This window comes from Zea mays, chromosome 6 (genome assembly GCF_902167145.1).
Source record: "Zea mays cultivar B73 chromosome 6, Zm-B73-REFERENCE-NAM-5.0, whole genome shotgun sequence".
NCBI lineage: Eukaryota > Viridiplantae > Streptophyta > Magnoliopsida > Poales > Poaceae > Zea > Zea mays.
The window spans coordinates 157,190,387-157,214,597 of NC_050101.1; the positions used below are offsets into that span (position 1 = coordinate 157,190,387).

At 45.5% G+C, this 24,211-nt stretch overlaps 2 protein-coding genes across 3 annotated transcripts; both read left to right on the plus strand.

Annotated features, from left to right (window-relative positions):
• The first annotated feature begins 17,628 nt into the window (after positions 1–17,628).
• LOC103630347 (uncharacterized) lies at positions 17,629–18,718 on the plus strand. Of its 2 annotated transcripts, none has more exons than XM_008651405.2 (2): positions 17,629–18,028; positions 18,096–18,718. In XM_008651405.2, exons 1-2 carry the CDS (start codon positions 17,702–17,704, stop codon positions 18,138–18,140), a joined length of 372 nt encoding a protein of 123 aa, XP_008649627.1. In that variant the 5' UTR covers positions 17,629–17,701; the 3' UTR covers positions 18,141–18,718. The 2 variants fall into 2 exon arrangements, with proteins under 2 accessions (XP_008649627.1, XP_020395835.1); XM_020540246.1 differs by having other exon boundaries at positions 18,184–18,718.
• Positions 18,719–20,589: 1,871 nt separating this feature from the next.
• Positions 20,590–23,126, plus strand: LOC103630348 (gibberellin receptor GID1-like). Its single transcript, NM_001322979.1, has 2 exons — positions 20,590–20,980; positions 21,498–23,126. The coding sequence occupies exons 1-2, from the start codon at positions 20,942–20,944 to the stop codon at positions 22,512–22,514; spliced, it is 1,056 nt and encodes a 351-aa protein (NP_001309908.1). The 5' UTR covers positions 20,590–20,941; the 3' UTR covers positions 22,515–23,126.
• Positions 23,127–24,211: the final 1,085 nt, after the last annotated feature.

Genomic DNA, 24,211 nt, shown 5'->3' on the forward strand with positions numbered 1-24,211 from the left:
CTATATGCAAAGTTGTAGCAGCCAAAGTTCTTATGAAGACCATCTGCTCTGGCCTTCGTCTGATAGTGCAGTTCATGTTCCCGGCAAAAAGCTTCGGCATTAGCTTCCATACCCTGGCTTCAGAGAGCCCATATAAAAACACTAAGCCTAATAATAGCATTGGGTGTTAGTTGATGAAGGTATATCTCAAAGTTCTTCAAGACTTCCCCTATCATGTCATTTAAGGGGAATCGGAGTCCTGCTATGAAGAAGCTCTTGAAAACGACAACTTCGTCCTCTTTTGGTTCTAGATTAATCTCCTCCCCAGCAAACCGGACAAGCTTGCTTTTAGCCTCCCCCGAAATAACCAAGTTTCCTCATCATAACCATGTCATCCTCTGTTAAAGTAGATTTCCCAAACTCGGTGTGGATGGGCTTTATTGGGCTCAGAATACTGTTATCTTCTTCACTCTCATTGTCACTTTCGCCTCTAGCTACAACCTGTTCAGTTTCGGTATTGGAGGCACCTTCGGCAACAACTTCCTCTGACACAACCTGACCTGATCGCTTCATCACTTCTGAAATTGCTGTTGTATCGCCGGTTTCGGTCTCCTCTCCTTCAAGAGATACCCTAGCAGTGGATCTCACCCTGGCCATTTGTGTTTTCAAGTTCTTTGAGCCGAAGCTGATCTCAGGTGACGAAGCGCTTGCTTGGAAATGCAGTGCAGAAAGCTTCGGCTATGGTTAAAAAATTTAACAGCACAACGGCGCGGTAGCAATGAATGCTCTGTGGTAACTTCTCACTAACCCATCTGTTTATATAGTGCTGCAGGGGGAGAAGGCGAACCGCCATACCGCTTACACTGACTGAACGGTGGACCGACCGACGATCAAAATACTTTAATCGTTTCCCGCCAACGAGCTCAGGGAAGGTGTTTTTCGGACCTTCGGCATTCCGAAGCCTTTGTGTTTTTCGCGGACCGAGCTCGTTACGAAAAACAATCTAGCACCACGAAGGGGCTACTGTTGGGAGTCTTCTTCGCCAAAGGTCCTCAAGGCAAAAACACATTCGACAAGATAATACAAAGGCATACGCGACATGATGACACGGATGGAAGCCGAAGCTATGACTGAGGAAGCTTTGGTTTAGTATTGTAACAAAGCACCGACTCAAGGGAAAAAGATTGTTTAGTCCTTGATCACCCGCATTATGATTGTATGTAAATTTCGGGGGCATAAATGTAATTGTGTCCGGGCTGCGTCTCGTGCCTATAAATAGATGAACAATACCCTCGTACTGTTCACGCTGGATTGTAATCTCTGGCGAACCAAAGGTACAATCTTATTGTAAATATCATTAATGTTGATTCTTATATGTAAATATGAATATAAGTAAATTATGAGGATATGGTTATTATCATTCATTCTTTAGTGTTCTTTCACACCCTTACTTGTATTTACATTTATATTCATATTTACATATTGGGATGATGAAGCTACGTCCTTCATGACCTTCGTCTAAAGATCATTATATCCGAAAGGAAATAATGCTTCGAAGGACGAAGGTCTTTAACCATTAATTGTGTTGCCTTGTTCTTGATTTATAGCTTTTGAGAACAAGTGGCCAACACTATGTTTGGACAGTTCTCTCATGAAATTAGGTTAAATTTTTCATGATCTTTATTTTATTTTGAGTAACGATGTGGCATAATGATGTGTGTGTTTTACTTGAGTGTACATAAAAACCATCAAGGTATGCCTTGAATAGAGGGGATTATGGTAAACTTGGTATCACAAAATGTCATTAGCTTGCCCAAGAACATTTTCATCTAGTAGTAGTACTCTAATAACTCATCGTGCGAATACAATGCCCACAATATCAAAGAAAAATTGTTTTAAGTTTCAAAGGTGATCTATTCTTTAAGATTCTCTATATTCCAACTTTTTAGCAACTGTATGGTGGAAAAATGTGCCTTACAACCTTAACCTATGTTTGAAAAGTTCTCTCATGAAATTTGGCTAAATATTCCTAGGTCTTTATTCTATTTTGAGAAATGATGTAGAATAATGATGTGTGGAGTTTTACTTAAGTGGACATAAACACCGTCTAGATATGCCTTGAATAGAGGGGATTATGGGAAACTTGGTATCACAAAAGGTCATTAGCTAACCCAATAAAGTTTTCATCCACTAGTTGTACTCTAATACCCTCTCGTGCGAATAGAATGCCTCGACATCAGAGAAACGTCTTTTGTGGTTTAAAAGGTGATCTATTGTTTTGTATTCTTTATAATTCAACTTTTTAGCAACTCTATGGTGGAAAAAATATGCCTTACAACCTTAACCTGTGTTTGGACAGTTCTGTCACACAATTTGTCTAAATTTTCTATGGTCTTTATTTTATTTTGAGAAACGATGGGGCATAATGATGTGTGTTGTTTTACTTGAGTAGACATAAACACCGTCTAGAGGTATGCCTTGAATAAGGGAGATTATGGGAAACTTGGTATCACAAAATGTCATTTGCTAGCCCAATAACATTTTCATCCACTAGTTGTACTCTAACACCCTCTCGTGCGAATAGAATGCACTCGACATCAGAGAAACACCATTTCTATTTTAAAAAGTGTTCTTTTGTTTTGAATTCTTTATATTCCAACTTTTTAATAATTGTATGGTGGAAAAAGGTGTCTTACAATCTTAACCAATGTTTAGACAGTTCTCTCACACAATTTGGCTAAATATTCCATGGTCTTTATTTTATTTTGAGAAATGATGTGGCATAATGATTTGTGGTGTTTTACTTGAGTAGACATAAACACCGTCTTGGTATGCCTTGAATAGAGGAGATTATAGAAAACATGGTATCACAAAATGTCATTAGCGAGCCCAATAAAGTTTTCATCCAATAGTTGTACTCTAATACTCTCTCGTGCAAATATAATGTCGTCAATTTCATAGAAACATTATTTTTTACTTTTAAAGGTGATCTATTGTTTTAAATTCTTTGTCCTACAACTTTTTTCGAAATATATCCTGGCGAACATGAGCCTTATAATATTTAATAAACATTGGAGAGTGCTTCCATATGTTTTAGTTAAATTTTCAAGGACTTCACTTTTTGCAAGAAATGTAGCCTAATGTTGTGTGATGTTCCACATGACTTGACACAAACATTGTATATGTATACCTTCAATACTGGGGATTATTTGGAACTTGATATCATAAGAAATCTTTAGCATATCCTATGACCTTTTCATACTCCAACAGCATCATAATACCCTCTCGTGTGAATAGAATGCCCTCGACATCAAAGAAGCGTCATTTCTGTTTTTAATGGTGATCTATTGTTTTGAATTCTTTATATTCAAACTTTTTAGCAACTATACGGTGGAACAAGGTGCCTTACAACCTTAACCTATGTTTGGACAGTTCTCTCATGCAATTGGCTAAATCTTTCATGATCATTATTTTATTTTGAGAAACGATGTGGCATAATGATATGTGGTGTTTTACTTGAATGGACATAAACATCATATATGTATGCCTTGAATAGAGGGGATTATGTGAAACTTGGTATCACAAACAATCATCAGCTTTCCCAATAACGTTTTCATCCAGTAGTTGTACTCTAATAACCTATCGTGCGAATACGGTGCCCTCAATATCATAAAACATTGTTTTATTTTCAAAGATGATCTATTGTTTTAAATTCTTTATTCTATAACATTTTTTCCAAATATATCATGGCGAACATGTGCCTCACAATATTTAACTAACACTAGAGAGTGCTTCCGTACCTTTTGGCTAAGTTTTCTAATGACTTCATTTTTTGCAAGGAATGTAGCCTAATGTTGTGCGCTGTTCTACACGACTTGACACAAACATTGTATATGTATACCTTCGGTATAGGGAATTATTTGGAACTTGATATCATAAAAAATCTTTAGCATAGCCTGTAACCTTTTCATCCTGCACCAATATCATTATAGCCTCTCGTGCGAGTAGAATGCTCTCAACATCATAGAAACATCATTTGTGGTTTAAAAGGTGATCTATTGTTTTGAATTCTCTATATTCCAACTTTTTAGCAATTGTATGGTGGAAAAAGGTGCCTTACAACCTTAACCTATGTTTGAATTGTTCTCTCACGTAATTTGGCTAAATTTTCCATGACCTTTATTTTATTTTAAGAAACAATGTAGCAAATGATGTGTGGTGTTTTACTTGAGCGGACATAAACACCATCTAGTATGCCTTCAATAGAGGGGATTGTGGGAAACATGGTATAAATGTGTCTCTAGTGCTTCAACTGGTTGTGAGTTAATTAGTAGACTCTCTGTGATGCCAGATGTCTAAATGAAATTCTGTGAGTTGTGGTGCTCGAATCGCCAAGTTAAAGGTTATGTCGATCGATGCCGATTAAGTAGTTAAAAATGACTGACGAAGCAATTATAGGTATCAAACTAGAAACTAGTGTTCTTAAACCCTCATGGGATGTTGTGGTCGCTTGATGACATTTAGAATGGATATATGTTGCCATATAAAGTTTGGAATTTACCTTCACATGCCGAATTGCACTAATAAGGTGTCCCTTTTAGGTTAATCAACTTAGATAACAAAAGCGTGTAAAATTTTGCATTGATATGGATTATGAGTTTGATAACTAAGTCATGACCAGCTAGAACTGAAAAGGGGTAGTATCTCTCCATGATTTTGATTGGTGATTGAGTTGAGTGCTCTTGTGCTCGCAAGCTGAAAATTCCCGCGAGCACGGTTTTGGTTGTGCGATTAGGCAAGTAAAGAAACATGTGTTTTCTATAGATATGTCCTATGTCAAAGTTGTAGTTAATTTATGTATCTAACTTGTTCTAAAGTTTCATGATCTTAGGATTAATGGTTTAGAAGTTATGCTTCTCACTAGTCCAGTACCTGAATCTGTCCAAATTCTGTACAAATTTTGAAGGTTGCATTGTTTTCTTAAGTAAAGCTTAGAATCAGTTCTTTATGATCATAATAAAGTTGTAGATAACTTTCTTATCTTTCTTGTGTTAAAATTCCATAACTATAGGCCTGATAGTTCGAGAGTTATTAATTTTACAAAATGATTGTTGTGTTTTGTCCACTCTCTGAACAAATTTCGAAAACTATGTTGTTTGGGTCAAATAAGCTTGGAATCACTTCTTGGTGATTATAAAAGTTATGTATTACTTTTTCTAAGATTTCCAAAAACTCTTGGATCACCCTTTTTGGTGGTCTAAAGGTCAAGTTATAGATGTTTGAAGTGTGGAGCCTAAATCTGTCCAAATCTGGATAGCAAGGCCTTACTAGTGTTTTTTACCCTTGATGCATATTGACTCAACCTGAGATGTTCATAAATGATTTGTAGAAAATTTCATTAGCTTTCTAGAAAGTATAGGATCACTTGTTTTGGATACACGAGTCTCTAGATATGAATTTTTGAACTAAGAAGCCTGAATCTGTCCAATTTTGGACAACAAGGCCTTCCTAGTGACCTTTACCCTTCATGCATATTGAATCACCCTAAGATGTTTATAAACGTTTTGTTGGAAATTTTATTATCTTTCTAGAAAGTCTAGGGTCAGTTGTTTTGGATGCACGAGTCTTTAGTTATGAATTTTTGAAGTCACAAGTCTAAATCTGTCCAATCTAAACAAAGTTGTCATTTTTAGACAATTCGACCTAGCTAAGTGTCTAATCACGTTGAGATGATAATACCAAAATTATAGAGTGTTTCTTAGTCTCCCTACAAGGTTCAGATTCACACCTAAAAGGGAGGTTTGGGACGGAATTGAATACCAAACCACCGTTCGAATGCAGGAAAGCACCGCGAAACCAAATTTTGAGCAGGAATGGTGGGGTCTGAACCCAATTCCACTCCAACTTCCCTAAAAGAGCTATTACATCTATGAATATAGGAAATGGAGGAGAGAGAAGTTGATGCTCTACCATTGGCTCTCGGAGAACCAGAAACACACTAATTAACTAATCAGATGATAATTAAACAAGACAGCGTATGATAATTAAATAAGACAAGATGATAGGAGATGATGATGTGGTGGGTGAGGAGGTCAAGGCAATGGCAGCCCTTGTGATTAGAGGAGTTACTGAGAAAAGGCAGCGAGTGAAGTGGGGGTGAGCTTGTGAGGTGTGATGGTAGAGGTGTTGGGATAGAAGGCATAGCCAAAGACCCGAAGATGGGCATAAGTGGGTTGTGCCGTACAAAGTGAAGTGGGAGTAGGGTGACTAACTGTCTTAGAGGGGAGGCGTTTGAGGAGATGAGTGGCAGTTGTTGGTCACTTGTTTTCAATTGGTGTATACAATAAAAAATACGACAACACAATGTTAAAAAAAGTAATATCCTTCGTCCTTAGGGTGTTTTTTCCTTTGGGCAGCTCCCTAAAGAATGAAGGTTATTATATAATCGAGTGGATTACATAAGGATACAATAATGATTACACATAAGATTGTAACAAAGTTAAATATGATAAGCCATCTTGAGTGCCTTGGTATTTTATTCCTTTCTTCGTACAAAATAAATTGCAATTGTACCTTTGGCTTCTTGATGCGAGGTAGCGTGAAGGTGCTTCGGAGATTAAACTATGCAAAGATGTTATATCTGGCTAAAGGTACTTTATGCAGGGCACTGTTCATATATTTTAGTGCAGAGGTTCAACTTCGTATGAAATTACATGTACATCCACAAAACTTGTATATGTGATTTACAAATGACACAAGGGTAGTATTGTCTTCTGCCTTTATTGTCTTGGCTACAGAATCTTGTGAACACCTTCTTCCGGCCTTGTTCCACTTCTGCCTTTGTCTCCCTGTATAGTTATGACGAAGCTTGTATTTTCGTCTTTTTCCTTGGTCTGTTTCGAAGGTATCTAGCACTCAAGCACCTGCAACACTTAGGGGTGTACTGAGAAACCATGGTTAACTGTGTTTTTGAGGACTTTCAAAACACAAAGGCCCCCAACAACAGTGTTTAGGGCCTCTACCTAATTACTGGCAGGAAGAAATGCCTGAAAGAGAAGGCAACAAGTCATGTTGGTAGTGGTGCAAATGATATTTTTGGCCCGACCGTTCTGAGTAGAGGTGTAGGGACACAAGAGTTGCAATTGAACTCCATGGGAGAGAAAGAAAGAACGAGAGGTGGAGTAGTCAAACTTGTAGCTGTTGTCGCACTTGAGAGCACGAAGTGGGCTATGGAACTAGGTGGAGACCCAGGTGAATAAGTACAAGAGGGTGTGAAATGTGTCGGACTTCAGACGCAGGAAAAGTCTAGAGAAAATGAGATTAATCATCCAAAATCACCAAATAGTATTTATATCTAGAAAGATTGAATATAGGACATGTCTAGAGATCACAATGAACAAGATCAAAAGTCTGCTCAGCCCAAGAAGTAGAAGTAGCAAAAGGTATATGAGCATGGCAGCCTAGCTGACAAGCATGACATAGAATCTCAAAATGGCCCTGCTACAAGATATATCAGAACTACGGATGAGCTTGGTCATTTGTCGGGTCCAGGGTGGCGAGACTATGATGGCAAGTGGTGGATGTGGTGGTGGAAGCCAGACCATGCGAGGAGGACGTGGTAGCGGAGGAGGTGGATGGACAGAGCGTGTAGAGTGGTCTCAAGCTGTCACATGGGATGGCAAGAGTCCTGATAGCTAGATCCTTTATAGACAAACCGAACAAGTCCAACTCAATAGTTCAAGAGTTGTCGGGGGTGAACCGATGAACATAAAGAAGGTTTTGAATGATGTGAGGGGAAATGAGAACGTCATTTAGGTATACCACATAGAAAGTTCAGCATGAGAGTGTGGTCGGTGATGAGGACACCACTCCCATACAAACAATGCATGGACGGACAACACGAGCACGTGCACGAAAGCTAAATCTCCAGGTTCGTTCTAACCTTGTCAATTGTGTTTTAGAGCTTACACTTGGTGTCATGGATGTTTTAAAGATTAGAAACTTTGAAGAGGACCATCAAGGACTTAGAAAAGTCCAAGGTGTCGAAGAGGAGCAGCAAGGGCATCCACAACAGGAAGAAGATCAAGTCTGACTCGGCTGCTATTCCATCTAGGGTTCTAGGACCAGTATGCACTAAAATAGACACCTAGGATGCATCTGAACTCCAATTACGATGGACATGATAATGTTGGAAATATAAGAAGATTATCTAACCAACCCAACTGGTCCCACCTTAAAATTCATCTGGAGTTAACGTGAATCGTCGAAACAAGTCAGCGCTCAGATTCTGTTTTGGTGTTGCGACACCATCTATTGGGGCGTTGGGTCGTGTATCATGTTGGAGCCCATTAGTGGTACCTCCAATGGTTGTGCACGCCCCTAACCTCTATTTTAACTGCAGCCGTCGCCACATTAGGGTTTGGGTTTTGCTTAGATCATATATGTAACGCCCTGAACTTGGGGGTATAAAATTTCTTTCCCAATCTTCACCAAATTCAGGCATTACCTTATTTCTCTCTTTATTTTTTTGCTCCTTCCTCCCATTTTCAAAGTAATATAGATATTTATGTTCATGCCATGTGTAAGCAAAACCCTAAGGTAATATCTGTGGTTGCCTCATGCTTGGTTGCATATATTTTGTCTTTGATGCTCTGCTCTAGAGTTAGTCCATTGAATTTGGATCTTGTTCTTGTGAATAGATTTAATTAGATTGAAATGAGAATGATTAAAGGAAAGAAGAAGAGAAAGCGGTTTTCTCGGTCCAGCCGCGCCCTCCCCTCTCCCGTGCGCACCCACGATATAGGAGAAGAGAAACCCCCTTCTCCCTCTTCCTCCTCTCCCACTCTCTCCCTGCCCCATTCCTCGCTTGGACCACCGGAGGGCTGCAGTTACCACCATTCGTCGTGTATGTGGTGGTAAGCTCCTTCCCCTCCCCCTCCCCCTCCCCCTCCCTCTCCTCCTCCCTCCCCTGGCACGCGGCCCCTGCCCGGCGTGCCCCCTACCCCGGCGCGACCTCCCTGCTCGGCGGCGCCCTGCCCCGGTGCGGCTCGGTGCTTAGCACGCAGCCCCAGTGCGCGTGTTCCCTCGGCACGCTTCGCGCGCGCCGTAACATCTTAATTTTCACTTGGGTCATGCGTCGTTTCACTCGCAGCGCGCACACCGTTTTTGTGTGTCGTGCGCTTTGCAGTGTGACAATCTTTTGATCCACATAGAATCGCGGTTGCTAATTAAAGTGCACAGTGGAACGATAGTTAATCAAGCACAGAACCAATCAGAACCAAGTGATAATTTTGTTTACGCGTTGCATGAATATCAATGAATATAATTATGTCGAAATAAATATTTTAATCCATAGCCGCTTAACGTAATCGCTATGTCTCTCGGTCGTAGCTTTGACTGTCGTAGTTTCTTTTCCCGCATAGTCGTAAATGTGAGCTCTACGCCACATGTCTGTTTAATTGATTTGTTTCATTGTGTGGTGTATTGTTTCCTTCTATGTTAAGAATGTGGAATATATGTTTGCACTCGTATAGATAACGGTCCATTGGCGGAGTCCAAGGAAGTTGCAGGAGAAGACCCTGAGCAGCAGCTGGTTGGTGAAGGCAAGTGTCCTCTGACCTATCTATGTCCTACTCATTTTATAACTCATCTCACCGCATTTACACAATTAATACCTAAAGATTTACTAGTATTTGATTCACCATGTCCTTGATTACCTAACTGGGTTAGATTATTTTGGATTAGATTTATGCTAGCGCTCTACTCTAATCAATGAACATGATGAGGTTATTTATGATACAATTTTTAGTTTTGGATATGGTTATGGCATTGTGATATTAAGGGGGGTTTGAGCTGTTTCTCGAGCGCCTCTCCGTAAGGACTTGTTCGTTGGATGACCACCCAGGATAACAGTACAACCATGAGGGTGGAATGGGACACCCTTAGCTAATTAATTAGAGGAACTGAGATGTAGTTTGCTTCGCTGTTATGCCGTCAATGGGGCTCGGTGTACGCGGCTCGCTCTGCCAAGGGTGGTTTGCCCCTTGGGGAGGAGTGCGGTGCATTTAGGAAACCTAACGGGTGGCTACATCTTTGGAGAATCTTTGTAAAGGCTTCGTAGTGAATCCCTAGCCGCTCACCTCGTGAGTGAACAAGGGTATTGCAAACCCTGGCAAGAGAGGGAATCACGACTTGTGGGTAAAGTGTGCGACCTCTGCAGAGGGTTAGAAACTGATATATCAGTCGTGCTGACAGTTATTAGCGACCTTGGGAGCTCCTTTGATTAGAGATACTATGATTATAGATGATGATGATGATAATGGTTATATGGTCATGATTTTAATGGTGATGATTATAACTATAGATTATGCCATTCTCCTGTTGGAGGGAGTACCTTTGGGTTAATAACTTGGGATTATTGCTAAAACTTGGCTCTCTACTAGTAATAATTACCCGACCAACTAAAATCAACTGCTCTGAGCTTCACCCCACATACAGCTAGTCCACTTTAGCCAAACGGGACATTTTCTGAGTATGTTGATGTGTACTCACCCTTGCTTAAAACACCAGGTTGTCCGCATTGCAACCCCTGTTTAGGAGAAGATGAAGGCGTAGCGAAGGATTTCTAGGAGTTTCAAGACTATGATGAGTTCTAGGTGTGGGTTAGCGGCGAACCCCAAGTCGGCTGCCTGTGAAGGCCTTATATTACTACGTTTCGTTTTCGCACTTTGATCTATGTTTAAGACTATGTGGATGTCTCGGACATCATGATTGTCGGTGTTTGGACCGAGGGTCCTTAACTAACCAGTAAATGTGCCGCGTGGCCGTCTCTAGATGGTCTGCGAGATAACACAAGCGATTATCCTGGTTCGAGCTACTCGTGGCCCTACTTCCAGCAGAGGGGATGAGGCTTATATTACTCACACCTTGGTGCCTGTAGTAAAGGTTTACAAGCGAGAGGGAAGTCCCTAGGTCCCTAGAAATGATTGAGGCGAGTGCCAATATCTAATACAAAGTGAAAAGCAAGAACTCGTCTATGGGTGCTGCTCTGTGCAGATGTCGATCGATCCCCCATTCATGGAGGGTCCCCTGCCCTATTTATAAGCCCAGGGGAGCGCCCTTGGTGAAGTCGGGTCTTGTATTCGAAGGAGAGATGCACTGGCGTCTGATGTGACGGTGGACCGTGCAGTAGATTCGCGCCTAAGCCAAGGGGTCGTTCGTACGCCCGAGCTCCCGAGGGAGAGGCCGCCCACGCCGTAGTGGTTGTAACAGCCCAGGATATGGGCCAAGGGCCGCTTACGGGGTACATCATCATCCTGGCACGCGATGACGTCAAGATTATCTGCAGCATTCATTGAGATAAGAGCATTTTTAGTTGATGCAGAAGTCTTCCCGAGGCGCTAGCCGAGCCATCTCTCGACGTGCGCCACAGTCGAGCGGAGTGGCTGTCTGCGGGATTCGTGGCATAGTAGTTGGCCGAGGCCGAGCTCGGGCAAGGCGGAGAGCTTGTCCAAGGGCTGAGCTTGGGTCGGGCGAGGTGGATTCCCCGAAGACTCGTCCGCTCGGCTTGTCGTATTTAGGCGTCCCATCGGAGGGTGTCAGGCGGCGTGTGCGCACTGTTTGGCATAGGCGTAATCATACTGCTACGCTTAGATGTGATCACTGTCTTATCCACCACTGTGCTCTGCTGCCACTGCGCGGTTTGGCACATGCATTAAATGCGCATGTCCCCTACCTGTTTCCGAGTGCCCTTGTCTTATCTACACGAGACTAGCTCGGGCGAGACGGACTGGGCTGAGGTGGCCTCGGGCAAAGCGACCTCGGGCGAGACGGAGTGAGTGGTGTCGTCCTAGGGCGAGGCGGAGTGCCGCTCGAGGGCGATGTCTCGGCTTTTATAGGTGGCTCGGCTGTCACCTCTTGGGAGTTTAGTCCTTATCTCTCTGAGTGTGTCTGTTAGGGGATAATTCGGGTGTCCCTAATTATCGCCCCCGACAATGATGTATTCAAATTAATCTCTTTACGTTATTAATTGAGCACTGTGTGATGATGTCTTGCTATATAATTGTTGTGTATGTGAATTTCTTATCCTGGCACGTACATGGTTCTCATTTGATTTGCCTTATAAAACCGGGTGTGACAATATCTGTCATGGAACAGTATCGTCATTCATTGGTTTGTGAGACCCCACCTCGTGATCAATGCAGTTTTGATTGCGCTCTTCCTGTTCTTGCTTGTGTTTTTTATTGCACTTGCAGGGATAAGCCTTCATGGTGAGGTCATTCATGTGTCACGGGTGATAACCAATGAAGCAATGGTTTAGTAATTGCGAGGATCTGTTCACTCGGAGCCTTGGATAATCAACGTCGAGATCTCCACCCAATCAAGTTATTGTACCTCATAAAAGATTGGGCCTCACCTTCCATCAGTCGGAGACAGGCAAGCCAAGATTGTGGAGGGAGCCTATCATGCACTTCATCCGACGACAATACTCATTGATGGAGAGAGGTCTCCGTGAGAGAACATGTGGAATAAGGCATCAAGGTGGAGAATGTGGGCCTCCTGGTTGCCGAGAAACTAGGACTCGAGGGCGACCTAGGCCTAGTGACCTATGCCCCCCACTCACGGACGATGTCCTAAAGCTCGACTTTGAGGGTGCCGATGAGCCAGGATGAGGATGACATTATCCATCTGGTTCTAGTATGGAGACAACGATGTGATAATGTCGTCGAGGATGTGGTCGTCGAGGGCATAGCGTTGTAGCGTGTGGAGCACTTGATCACACCAGTGGGCATAGTGGGGGATGTTGAATCTAGCATAGTAGACACTAAAGACTAGATGTTGAGAACCTCGACCGCCTGAGCATGAAGAGCGGTGATGGTGGCGACGTTGGGCCTGGAGGTGGGGCATGGCAGTGCAGTCACCGAAGAAGGCACATCGATGTGATCGAGAAGGAGGCACTGAGCTTCGGCCATCTGAGTTGTCAACCACCATGTCGCGCTCGTGCTCACAAGTGAGGGATGCAACAAGTTCGTGGTCCCGAGTGGCATCGACCTAGACTGTGGCAAGAGACGTAACCAGAATGGGCAAGGCAATAGTCGCGGTGTAGGCGAAGGGACCAATGAGGGCGCGTCGAGGTCGAACGGAGTGGTCAAAGCCCACGCGGGTTCAGGGAGCATATGACAGTGGGCGAGGAAGCCGGGGAGGGCTCTCCATGCGTGGTGTAGGGTCCGGCCCTGCATGCGAGGGTAGGTGTTGGCGGGATAGGGGACACTGTCGTGGATCGCAGGGGGTGCGAGGCTAAGCGTAGCCGTGCATGAGGTCACTGCAGCGAGCCGGCAGCGACAGGGGTGGCAACGACGACAAGGGGGAGCCGGACAGAGGCCAAGGGCGGCGATGAAGGGGGGCATCCACAGCGGCAAGCTTGGTGGAGAGGGGTGTAATGGGTAGGGGATGATGGCATACGGAGATGTGGAGACCATCGACTGTGGCGTCAGAACCTGAGGTAGGGGCAGGTGCCGCCATGGAGACGTGGAGGCGACTCATGCTGCACGGTGGAGTGGGCCTATGGCAGGGAGGAGCACAGACGGCGTGGCCAGGAGCCGAGGCGTGCGGGCCACGACGGGGAGGGGTCCTAGCGGCGGCGAAGAGGGAGTCGCAGGGCCGGTGGCTAGGGTGGGTGGAGTAGCCGGTGTGGGGTGGGAGGGAGGGAAAAAGACTTGGCTTCATACCAAGTTAGAGTATATGAAATTTTAACCCTAATTGTGGGTTGGAAGTGTATTATGTAGAAGAGTTAAGTGCGTCAAAGCCCATTATAGTAAGGGTAAATAGAGAAATATAGGAAAACCCTGACAAAACAAACATGAGACTTGATCTTTGTAATATTTTGACATATGTGTAATTTCTCTTCTTCATACCACATGAGAAAATCTGCCGGAACAGTTTGTCAACCAACTACATTGAATGAAAGACTTAAAATAATTCAACATCTCTTTCCAAGAAGCATCATTTGCTTTTCAAAATGCGATCTCAGCACTATAAGGAAGTACGTGCTTTGCAATCAGACCTCCGAACACAACAAGATCAAATACAGAATGATCATTATCAAACTTGTTCTTCAAAGTTGCTATGAATATGTCCTTGTCTTCCCTGTGGATATTTGCACTAAATCCCTTATACAATACAGTGGAGATATACAAGAATACATAGGTATATACATCTAACACTTTCATCAGTAGCCTACAGCAGTGGCTGCAACGCGCAGCTAGCATGACCTGACCTGACCCTTGATTAAGGCCTCCTCGGCCTTCAAATATTTTGTCCAGGCCTGGATAAGTTGGTGTTGGTTGGCGTGTAGGCATGATAGCCCGGCCTGGTGCTGATTTATCTATGTTTTGCAGCCTAAAGCTAAAAGAGCTACTGTAGAATTCATGAACCAATCAACAAGTCATGCAAATGTTTGTCAGCAGTCTAATCTAATCCGAATGATAAGAAATCTGAAATCATATTGGCAACTACTTGCGCCTTTAAAACGATGAACTGTTTCTGGTCCAAGTTTATTTTCGGTCCAACTATAGTTATCGCCGAAAAGGAAAAGAAAAAAAAATGGTAGATGCATGCAAGGGCCATAGTCTTTTTCAAGGTGAACTGTATATAGCCTACTATAGGTGACAGGTGAGTGTCATCCGGGCGGGGCATGTGCATGTACCGCAATAATTGCTAGAAATGGTTTTGTGGTCTCGAGTACTGGCCAAGCAAGCAAGCAGGCACAGTGATTTAAGGAAGTTTATACAAGGTAGGCATTTTATATATATACTTCCTCCGTATAGGATTTGGAAGTCGTTTAGTATATGATTGTATATACCAAGAAATGATTAGTTAGAGTGGAGTTTGCAATGTTTGCTCTTATTGAAACAATGTGACTCTGTTGGTTATTGAGGGGGTGTTTGGTTTCTAGGAACTAATGTTTAGTCTCTCCATTTTATTCATTTTTAGTATATAAATTGCTAAATATAGAAAATAAAATAAAGTTTTAGTTTCTATATTTGGTAATTTTAAAATTAAAATGGAATAAAATGTAGGGACTAAACATTAGTCTCTAGAAACCAAACACCCCCTGAGCATCTTCGAGGACGTTTTGGCTGTTTTGCTCCGCGGCATGCAAGTGGAATAAAATGTGTTAAAGACGACATCGATATATGCAATTCGCTGCGACTTCCATTCTACAAACTTGTATATGTCCTTAAAATGACTTCTAAATCTTATATGGAGGAGTACTTGTCCCCTCCAACAATGCATTTTGTGGGGGCACTTAATAAAAGGCACTGGTATGGAACTGTCGGGAGTTACGTTAGAACTGATCCCAGATTGGAGGGAAAAAAACCCTTTCATTAGGTAAAGCTCAGCATTATGCTGCTTAACAGAGCCTTAAGTTATAACGCCGTTTAAAAATTAGAAGCTGCCGGCCGCCCGGCGGCATCTACCAGGAAGAATACTAGATGTGGCGGGTCGGCGGGGCGCGCAGCCACGTGAAACCGAGTACGCGACGGCTTTGGTTGGACGTTATATATTAGAGCGCAAGTTCTGCGGCCCGTGCTGGAGCTAGTGTGATGATGTGCTGGCCTCGGGAGATGCTTTCAGATGAAAAAATCACGTAGGGGTCCCTCCCATCCCCCAATCATTTTGGTTATTATCCAAATAATATTATCAGACGAGCGTCTTCAGGCGGCACAAATGATAGTGACCAGTACTTTTGTACTTTATGAAAGTGTCAGCTGCGTGCTTTTGCGCCACTGAGCAAATGCGATTTGTGAGTGTACCTTTGCAGCGTAGATAACACGAGGGAATAAAGGACATCGAATTATCTGTAGATGGTCGAAATTGTGAAATTTTGATCAATGTAGTCATCATTTGTAATTTTTTTCCTTGAAGAAATACTCTCTCTATTCCAAACTAGTTAACGCTTTAGCTATGAATTTAGATAAATGCAAATAGTTAACGCTTTAGCTATAAATTTAGATAAATGCTTGCTCAGGTCAACTATTCCTGGGATGGAGTGAGTCTATGTGAGATTCGAGCACTTCAAATAGCTTCACAAAAACAACAACAAAAGAAGCAACAATCAGCTTCTCGAAGACTGGTGTAGTTAGGGCCTTTTTGGAACCGCTTTGTTATACGTTCTTTTCAACTTCGCTTCATAGTTTTTAGCCACACAAGTCTAGATCCACAAACTCGCTTCAGAAAAAAAACAACTGGAATTATAAGACCGTGTAAAGAAATGCTCAAAAAAATTTAGTTTCAGTAAAATTTGTAACAGTCCTAAACATGCCCATAAATAAAGGTCAGTTAGCAAGACCGAAGCTATATGCTAGTATAGTTTTCCCTTTATTTTCTTTTGGGGTTGATCTAATACTATGGTTCAGATAGATGTTTGGAAGTCACGTTGGGTCTGTTTGGTTCAGTTTTTTTGTTGACTATCTTTTTTTGAGAATTTGACTGTGTGAAGAATCTGAGTATAATGAGGATTACGTGCGAAGAAAGATAAATATGTTCATAGAGTTCAGTATTTAGAAAGTGATGGATTCCTACTATTGTAAAGACTCGGTTAATTATGTATTTATATTGATTTTATATGGTTTTTACCAATCGATTTTTATAGAAATTAGCTGAAAAACTGAGTGTTTGACAGTTTGTAATAGTTTTTGATAGTTCAAAAGCTGGAAAAAAATTGAAACAAATTGGACCCTCGTGTCTCCATGGTAAGCCGGTGCATGTATTGCCGGTGTGATTTCAGTGTGCAAAAAAGTGTGGCAACCTAAGGTTATACCATGTGAGGCTTTGGGCACGTTTGGTTTGTGGCTAACTGTGCCCCACTTTGCCTAAGGTTTTGCCTAAGGTTAGTCGTTCGAATTGAATAACTAACCTTAGGCAGAAAAGTTAGGCAAAGTGGGGCAAGTTAGGCATCAATCCAAACGGGCCCTTTCTAGCACCAGTGGCGTATCTATCTAGAATTCTGCTATATAGCGTGGCATACCAAAAGTTTTATATATAATAGGGTAAGATTCATTTGGAAAATCGGTAAAAAAACATTAAGTTTGTCTCGCAAATCAGTATTCAAAGCGAAAAGTGGCATGATAGTTTTTAAGAATCCGTTTGGTTGGGAAGTGAGGTGGTACGTAGGGGCATATATCGAGTTAGCTCGGCTCGACCGAGTTCAAGCTGTTTAGTTAAGCTAACGAGTTGGTTCGGTTCGGCTCGTTAACCTAACGAGCCATAAAGTCGGCATAAAGTCGGCTTGGTCTAGCTCATTTAGCTTGTGGGATAGAGTAGAAAGAAACGATATCTATAATAATCAAATTCTAGTTAATTCGAAATCAAATATAACAATAGAAAATAGTAATTATACTCATTGTTTCATAAATCAGTGTAACACCAAATTAATACAACTCCTCGCTCATCAATTCACAATTCACGCACAATAGAAAAAACCAACTTTTTGTCACCTAAATTAAATTTTGTGAGTCTCTAAAAATCTACGTAAATTGACTAGTTCCTATCAGCTGAGAGACAGCCGATAGTGTTGTCGTGATAATTGGTATCCATAGCCTTCTGGTTTGCGGGAGACCTTTTTTTATCCGCGACGATCATCTTCGCGCTGCCGCCGAAGCTGAAACCCTCCAGTTTTCAGCAAGAGATGACGACTTATATATATCGATGACCTCAACACATGTCCATGGAAGCGATGGCGAACCAGTTCGCCGGGTTTCAGGAGATGATGAAGACGACGCGGGATACGTTGAGCGACCTCGAGGCTTGGTGCACGATCACAGAGACATCGATGATGCAGCAATCGAAGGAGACGACAGCGCGCGTTCAGCAACCGGAGACAACCCGGCGCAGCGTTTCGACTCCAACCTCCGCCCAGGTGGATCGATTTGAACGCCGCGCCATTGCTGTCGCGGCCGGGCTGGGCATGGCCTGCACAACGACCACCGGGCAGGCTGCTCTGCTGGCGTCGGAATCCTCTGATCCTCGCCGACACACCCGGTCACAGGTATGCCTCACGACCATCCTGCTCCTGGCTTACTTTCTCGTGATACGGATTCTGCCATGTTTTCCAGATCTGTGCCCGTGCCGAAACTGGAGTTTCCCAAGTTCGCTGGTGATAATGCGAGACTATGGCGTGATCGTTGTCTGATGTTTTTCCAGGTGTATAGGATTCGCCCGTAGATGATGTCTATTCGTGACAAAAATTCCTGGCAAGCCTCAACGAGGAGATCCGAGTGGCATTTACTCTTAAAAATGTCGACACTGCAAGTGCATTGAGCTGGCATTGCTTCAAGAGGATGAACTTTCTCCATCCAAACACAAGTCATCTGGGCGGTCTTTAATTTCACTAAAAGCTCTGATCGCATAGTTTCAGAAAGAAAAAAAAGGATTCAGTGTACACGGAGATAAACTGAAGAGCAAGCCACAGCGTTCAGATGTGGATGACAAATTGGCTTCACTGAAACAGTACCGATGCAAAACGGGCTATGTTTCAAGTGTGGTGTGGGAAATGGAGAACTAATCATTCTTGTGCACAACGCATTCCTCTTCTTCACGTGTTGGAGGAGCTTTGGGAAAATAAAGCAACCCTCGCTACGAGTGAAGATGAGTTTCTCGCTCTTTTTCGCTAGATCTACTATGTGGACATGTTTTTATTTGCTACATATAATTTTATCCATTGGTTATGTTCTAATTATTTTAGAAATTAACTTAATATTAAAATATTCGCTCTTCTTAACCGATTTGAGCTACCAGTCCAGGGGTGGACTATAAAACAAAAGTTATGCGGATTACATATCAGGGACATCGGACTGCTTTAGAGGTAGTTAAGGTTCAGATACATGAGTGTGTACCGACAACAGTACCCAAGTTGCAGGGTCTGAAGAGAGCGGGTGGCATTTCTTCTTGTGTGCAATGGAATAATTATTTTACAGGAAAAGGCTGTAGGGAAAACCTCTACATCACGAAAAATATTTTATTACTATAAGAGAAAAAAATTGTACAAACCGAGTATTACAGTGTACAAGAACTTAGAAGAGAAGCATAAGAGAGATAGGGAGGGAGCAGTGGAATAATATTGTCATGGCAGATGGAGTGTCAGATGAGCTACAGTGCCTGTGCACTTCAAGTTGTGGCAGAGGGGGGGGGGGGGGGGGGGGGGTTGAATACAAGGCTGACTTTTGCACACATCAAGGTTTCTACGAGGCCATGGTGATGTTGTTTGGACTTTACAAACGCTTTGGCTATATTTTAGAGCTTGGTGAACAATATTTTTGTAGCGCTGCTCCACCGGAGTGTATTGATCTTCGTGGACTGCATTCTTATGAATAGCACAACAATGGAAGAACACGTATGAAAGATCGAAACAAGCGTTCGAAGAGAGCGAATTAGAGTCAATAAAATTTTTATGCACAAGGCAATCTTAGTCTACTTCTTCTCAAATCTTCACCAGCACATCCCCATTCTCTCTCGCCCCACTGACAGTTCCCGTGATTCTAAAGACGAAGATTATGATGTTTTTATGAGATGTAGTAATCATACTTTTTATATGCTGCGTTTGGTCACCATTAATGAAGTTATTTGCATGTATAAGAATGTATCACCTGGTTTTGTACTTTAAAATCGAGTGGTGTGACAATTCATCTAGTGTTGCATACTTCTCAGCTGAAGAAACACATTTGCATGCATGGATTGGTGTTTAAGGATTTGGCGTTTCTTTGCTTGGAGTCGGATCGAGTTTTGCTACCAAATTAAGATACTGGCTCGACGCCTGATTCACAGAGGTGGGGAGATCATGAGGCAGAACTTGGTGACACACGACATCTCACCGCGGGACTCACACCAGCCTGGTTGTCAAGGACGGGAGAGGGTAACGGTATAGACACTTGTCAGGTGTGCCATCGTGGTCAGGTCGCGCGGCGCGGTTGCTTGTCTGTCTGTCTGGCCACAGCAGAATATTGTAAGCTTGAGTCAGGGATCGAAATCTATAACTGAAATTTCCAACGGATACTGCGGTTGCCCAAATTCACTTCTGTCTGGCAACGGAGCCTGATTCACTTATGTTGCCCAAATTCGTGCTATGTCATGTCATTTCTTCTGAATGTTGTATCGTAACCCCATGTCCAGGGCTCCAGGCCACGACGACCACGACGCAGGACAAAAGGCAAGCGAGCACGAAAAGCACAAGGGGCAACTTTCGTCCCAAAGGGCGGCGCCACGCAAGGGGGGGGGGGGGGGGGGGGGTCGATTCGTCGTCGTCGGGCGCCTCGGCTCGGCAGATCCATCCAAACCTTCTCGCGAAACCCTCAAAAAGAAAGAAATAAACAAACAAAAGCCAGGCGAAGAGAGAGAAAGGAAGGAGGAGTTGATCAGTGAGAGGGAGAGAAAAATATTGGCAGCTTGGGTAGGGAGAGAAGTGGGCGCGTGTGGGCCCCGCATCCCCCGCGGGTTTTACTTTTTGAGCCGGCCGGTTTTGTCGTCTCCTCCGTCCGTCCGTCCGCCTCCGCCCGCCCCCGCTATTACCCCCCCTCCCCTCCTTCCTGTTGCCCTCCATCTCTCCCTCGCCCCCTGTGCCCCCGCCTCACACACCACAGCCTACAGCGCTTCTGCTCCAGCGCCCGCCTCGCCTCGCCTCTTCTCCTCGTTCTGCCGCCCGCGCGCGCCAGCCTGGTGCTCGTTCCCCTTCTTGGCTCGTCGAGCCCAGAGGTTGGTGGCGTCAGGGATTTGTATTGGAGCGGAGGAGAAGGGGGCTTTGCCCCGAGGAGATCGGGGACGCGGGAGGGCGCGGCGCTCGAGCCGAGCTCGGTTCAGCGGGATCACTTGGCGTGGCCGGTCCTCCGGGGCCCATGCCGTGAGCAAAGCCAGGCTTTGTTGCCCGGGGGAGAGATCTTGCGCTTGCAAGCGGCGCCCGCCCACCGCCATGGCCGGCAGCGACGAGGTCAACCGCAACGAGTGCAAGGTGCGCGCGATGCTGCCGTTGCTTCCTTCCTTGGGCTTCCTTCTTGTACTGATATACTAGTTTGGCGCGGGCATGTGCTCCGCCGTCCTTGCGTCCGGCTCCCGCCTCGGTTACGCGTTTGGGGGAGCGTTCTTCTGTAGGGGTGCGCCAGGGCTGCGGCTCCCGATTTGTGCCGCCGCTTTATGATTGGGTGGACGGTGGATTGGGGGCCAGCGCTGGCCGGCGATTTCCCGGTCAATCGCTGCCTTCCTTTCCCCTTTGGGCTCAACCCCCAATTTTATCCTCTTCTCGCTTGCCCCCGTTGTTTTGGGAGTTTGGGAGGGAGTGGCGATGGATGCCCACGGAAATGGCTGCCTAACAAGACGGTAGCGACCAAAGCTTCCATCTTTTCTGGCAAGAGGAGGCCAAAGATCGCAGCTCTCGTTGCCGTTCTCACCCATGCCAGGAAACTGCAAAAGGAATAGGAGGGGGGTGGGCTGAAACTGTTGTTGATGTTGGTTTCCTTCTTGTTGTACAGGGTGCGGTGCCGATCCACACATGGGTGCTCATCTCCAACTTCAAGTTGGCGTACAACATGCTCCGGCGGGCCGACGGCACCTTCGACCGCGACCTCGCCGAGTTCCTCGACCGCCGGGTGCCGCCCGACGCACGGGCCCAGGAGGGGGTCTCCTCGTCCGACCACGTCATCGACACGTCCACTGGCCTGGAGGTCCGCATCTACCGCGCCGCCACTAACAACGGCGGCGCGGGCGCGGCCGCGGTCACCCTGCCCATCCTTGACTTCCTCGGCGGCGGGCCGTCTCCGGACCCGTTCCCGGTGATCCTCTTCTTCCACGGCGGCAGCTTCGCCCACTCGTCCTCCGGCACGGCCATCTACGACAACCTGTGCCGGCGGTTCGTGAAGCTGAGCAAGGGCGTGGTGGTGTCCGTGAACTACCGGCGCGCCCCCGAGCACCGGTACCCGTGCGCCTACGACGACGGCTGGGCCGCGCTGAAGTGGGCCACGTCGCAGCCCTTCCTCCGCAGCGGCGGGGACGGGCGGCCCCGCGTGTTCCTGTCGGGCGACAGCTCGGGCGGCAACATCGCCCACCACGTGGCCGTCCGCGCCGCCGACGCCGGGATCAACATATGCGGCAACATCCTGCTGAACGCCATGTTCGGCGGCACCGAGCGCACCGAGTCGGAGCGGCGGCTGGACGGCAAGTACTTCGTCACGCTCCAGGACAGGGACTGGTACTGGAAGGCGTACCTGCCCGAGGACGCCGACCGGGACCATCCGGCGTGCAACCCGTTCGGGCCGAACGGGCGGCGGCTCAGGGGGCTCCCCTTCACCAAGAGCCTCATCATCGTGTCGGGCCTGGACCTCACCTGCGATCGGCAGCTGGCGTACGCCGAGGGCCTCCAGCAAGACGGCCACCATGTGAAGGTCGTGTACCGTGAGAAGGCCACCGTGGGTTTCTACCTGCTGTCCAACACGGACCACTACCACGAGGTCATGGAGGAGATCGGCGACTTCCTCGCGGCTAACCTCTAGCAGCACATGCACACAAACTTCACATGTTATAGCAAGAAGATGGGTGGTAAGCTTGACTTTATAGTTGTACCGATCTGCATCTGCTGCTGCTTGGGGTGGTGGTGGTGGGCTTTGCTGCTGATAAAACTCTCTATCTAGGAAAGAAACCACAGTGACTCTTTTTTTTTTTTGGTTTCGTCGTCGGGTTGCTGATCACAAAGCTGCTTGATGATCTGCGTCGTGGTTGATGGAGGGAAGCCTATAATTTCGCCGTCAATCATCTAACATTCTGTGTACAGTGGTGGACTGATGGACCAACAAGGAGGTGGACGGCCTTTTTTTTGTTGCTGTGTCTGATGTAGTAGTATTTCTCATCTTTTTATGGATCGGATGGGATGGTGCCTGCCTTTCATTCTATGATGAATCGTACTGTCTGTCTATCTATCTATCTACCCAATGCCGTCGTGGAACATGTTTCCAATCTAGTACTACTACTACTAGGCTAGATGCAGAGGCATAAGAAAATGTGCTACTACACCTCTACTGCTGGTGTGTGGCTTTTGTCTCTTTTCTTGTCCATCTCTGTATACAATGCTGAACTGCTGCTAAATATATTGTTGTAACCTTGAATGCCTCTGGTTGGATGTCGGTGAAATGTGATGAGAACCATTGATGAAGAGGGGATGGCACTGCCACTCGACCCCCAGGCCCGCCTGATCTCGGTGCTCTGGTGACTGTGTGTCCTTGCGCCCATTCCATTGCCATGTGTCATTCCATATCGCCTGTACTTGCAACGGAGGCGTCTGTCGGTGCAAGGAGAAGGGTTGCGATCCTAGGTGTACGACCCAGATCACGTCCCGTGTCAGTGACATTTCCATGCTCCTTTCGCTGTAGGCGCATGGATCGTGTCGTTTCGTCCGTTTTCAGTATGATTCGGACGGGGGAATGGATTTGGCTCCAGTCTGTCTCGTCCCAATCCTCGCTTCTCCTGACCTCCCCCCTCTCCCTGGCTGCTGCTGCCGCTGCCGATGGTTCCACCTTGTTTCTGATGTGGGCATGCGTGCATGCATGCTAGCTGATGGTATTTTTCTCAATCAAATTTCAGATTTGCATTGGATGGATAAGAAGCCTTGCCACAGACCATCGGAGTAATAGATGGAGATTTGGAAGTCACCGTCACAAAATTATCTGCACAACCGGATTGCTTGCGGGCACCGCCCGTATTTCATTGTAATGATGACCCTCCGCAATCCAAGCAAACAAATTCTCCGCGGAAGATCTTCCACTTGATCCCGGAGTGCACCACCACCCGCGTTCGTCTTTCCGCAGCCGCCGGCCGGCTACACCTCTCATGCAAAAAAAAAAAAGGCCGAGACTTTCTCGTGCAACACCAGCACTTGCCAAAAGCCGCTCACGGCCGCGACAGCGCAGGCTGAATGAATGGAGTATCTCGGCCACAAGCCTTCCACAAAAAGACAAGCGGAGCGGAGCGGAGCCGAGCCGAGCCGAGTCTAGGGGCTGACCGGCCGGCTCGCGTTTCTATACTGGTCTATCTCATCTCTAGCGGTATCCGCTAGCTCCGGCTCCGGTCTGTGCGCGTAAAGTCAAAAATATTATACTGGTCGCCTGGCCAGTGCTGTCCTACTCCGTTCGTCCAGTGCCGCTGTCGCCACCAGCCTGGTGTCACTTGTCCCTCTACTAGGCCGTAAATTGTACAG

Coding starts and splice junctions, on each gene's coding strand:
- LOC103630347 (XM_008651405.2), top strand. CDS start 17,702: ATGTCCATGGAAGCGATGGCGAACCAGTTCGCCGGGTTTCAGGAGATG. Junction 18,029..18,095: donor GCCGACACACCCGGTCACAG/GTATGCCTCACG, acceptor CATGTTTTCCAG/ATCTGTGCCCGTGCCGAAAC.
- LOC103630348 (NM_001322979.1), top strand. CDS start 20,942: ATGGCCGGCAGCGACGAGGTCAACCGCAACGAGTGCAAG. Junction 20,981..21,497: donor TCAACCGCAACGAGTGCAAG/GTGCGCGCGATG, acceptor CTTGTTGTACAG/GGTGCGGTGCCGATCCACAC.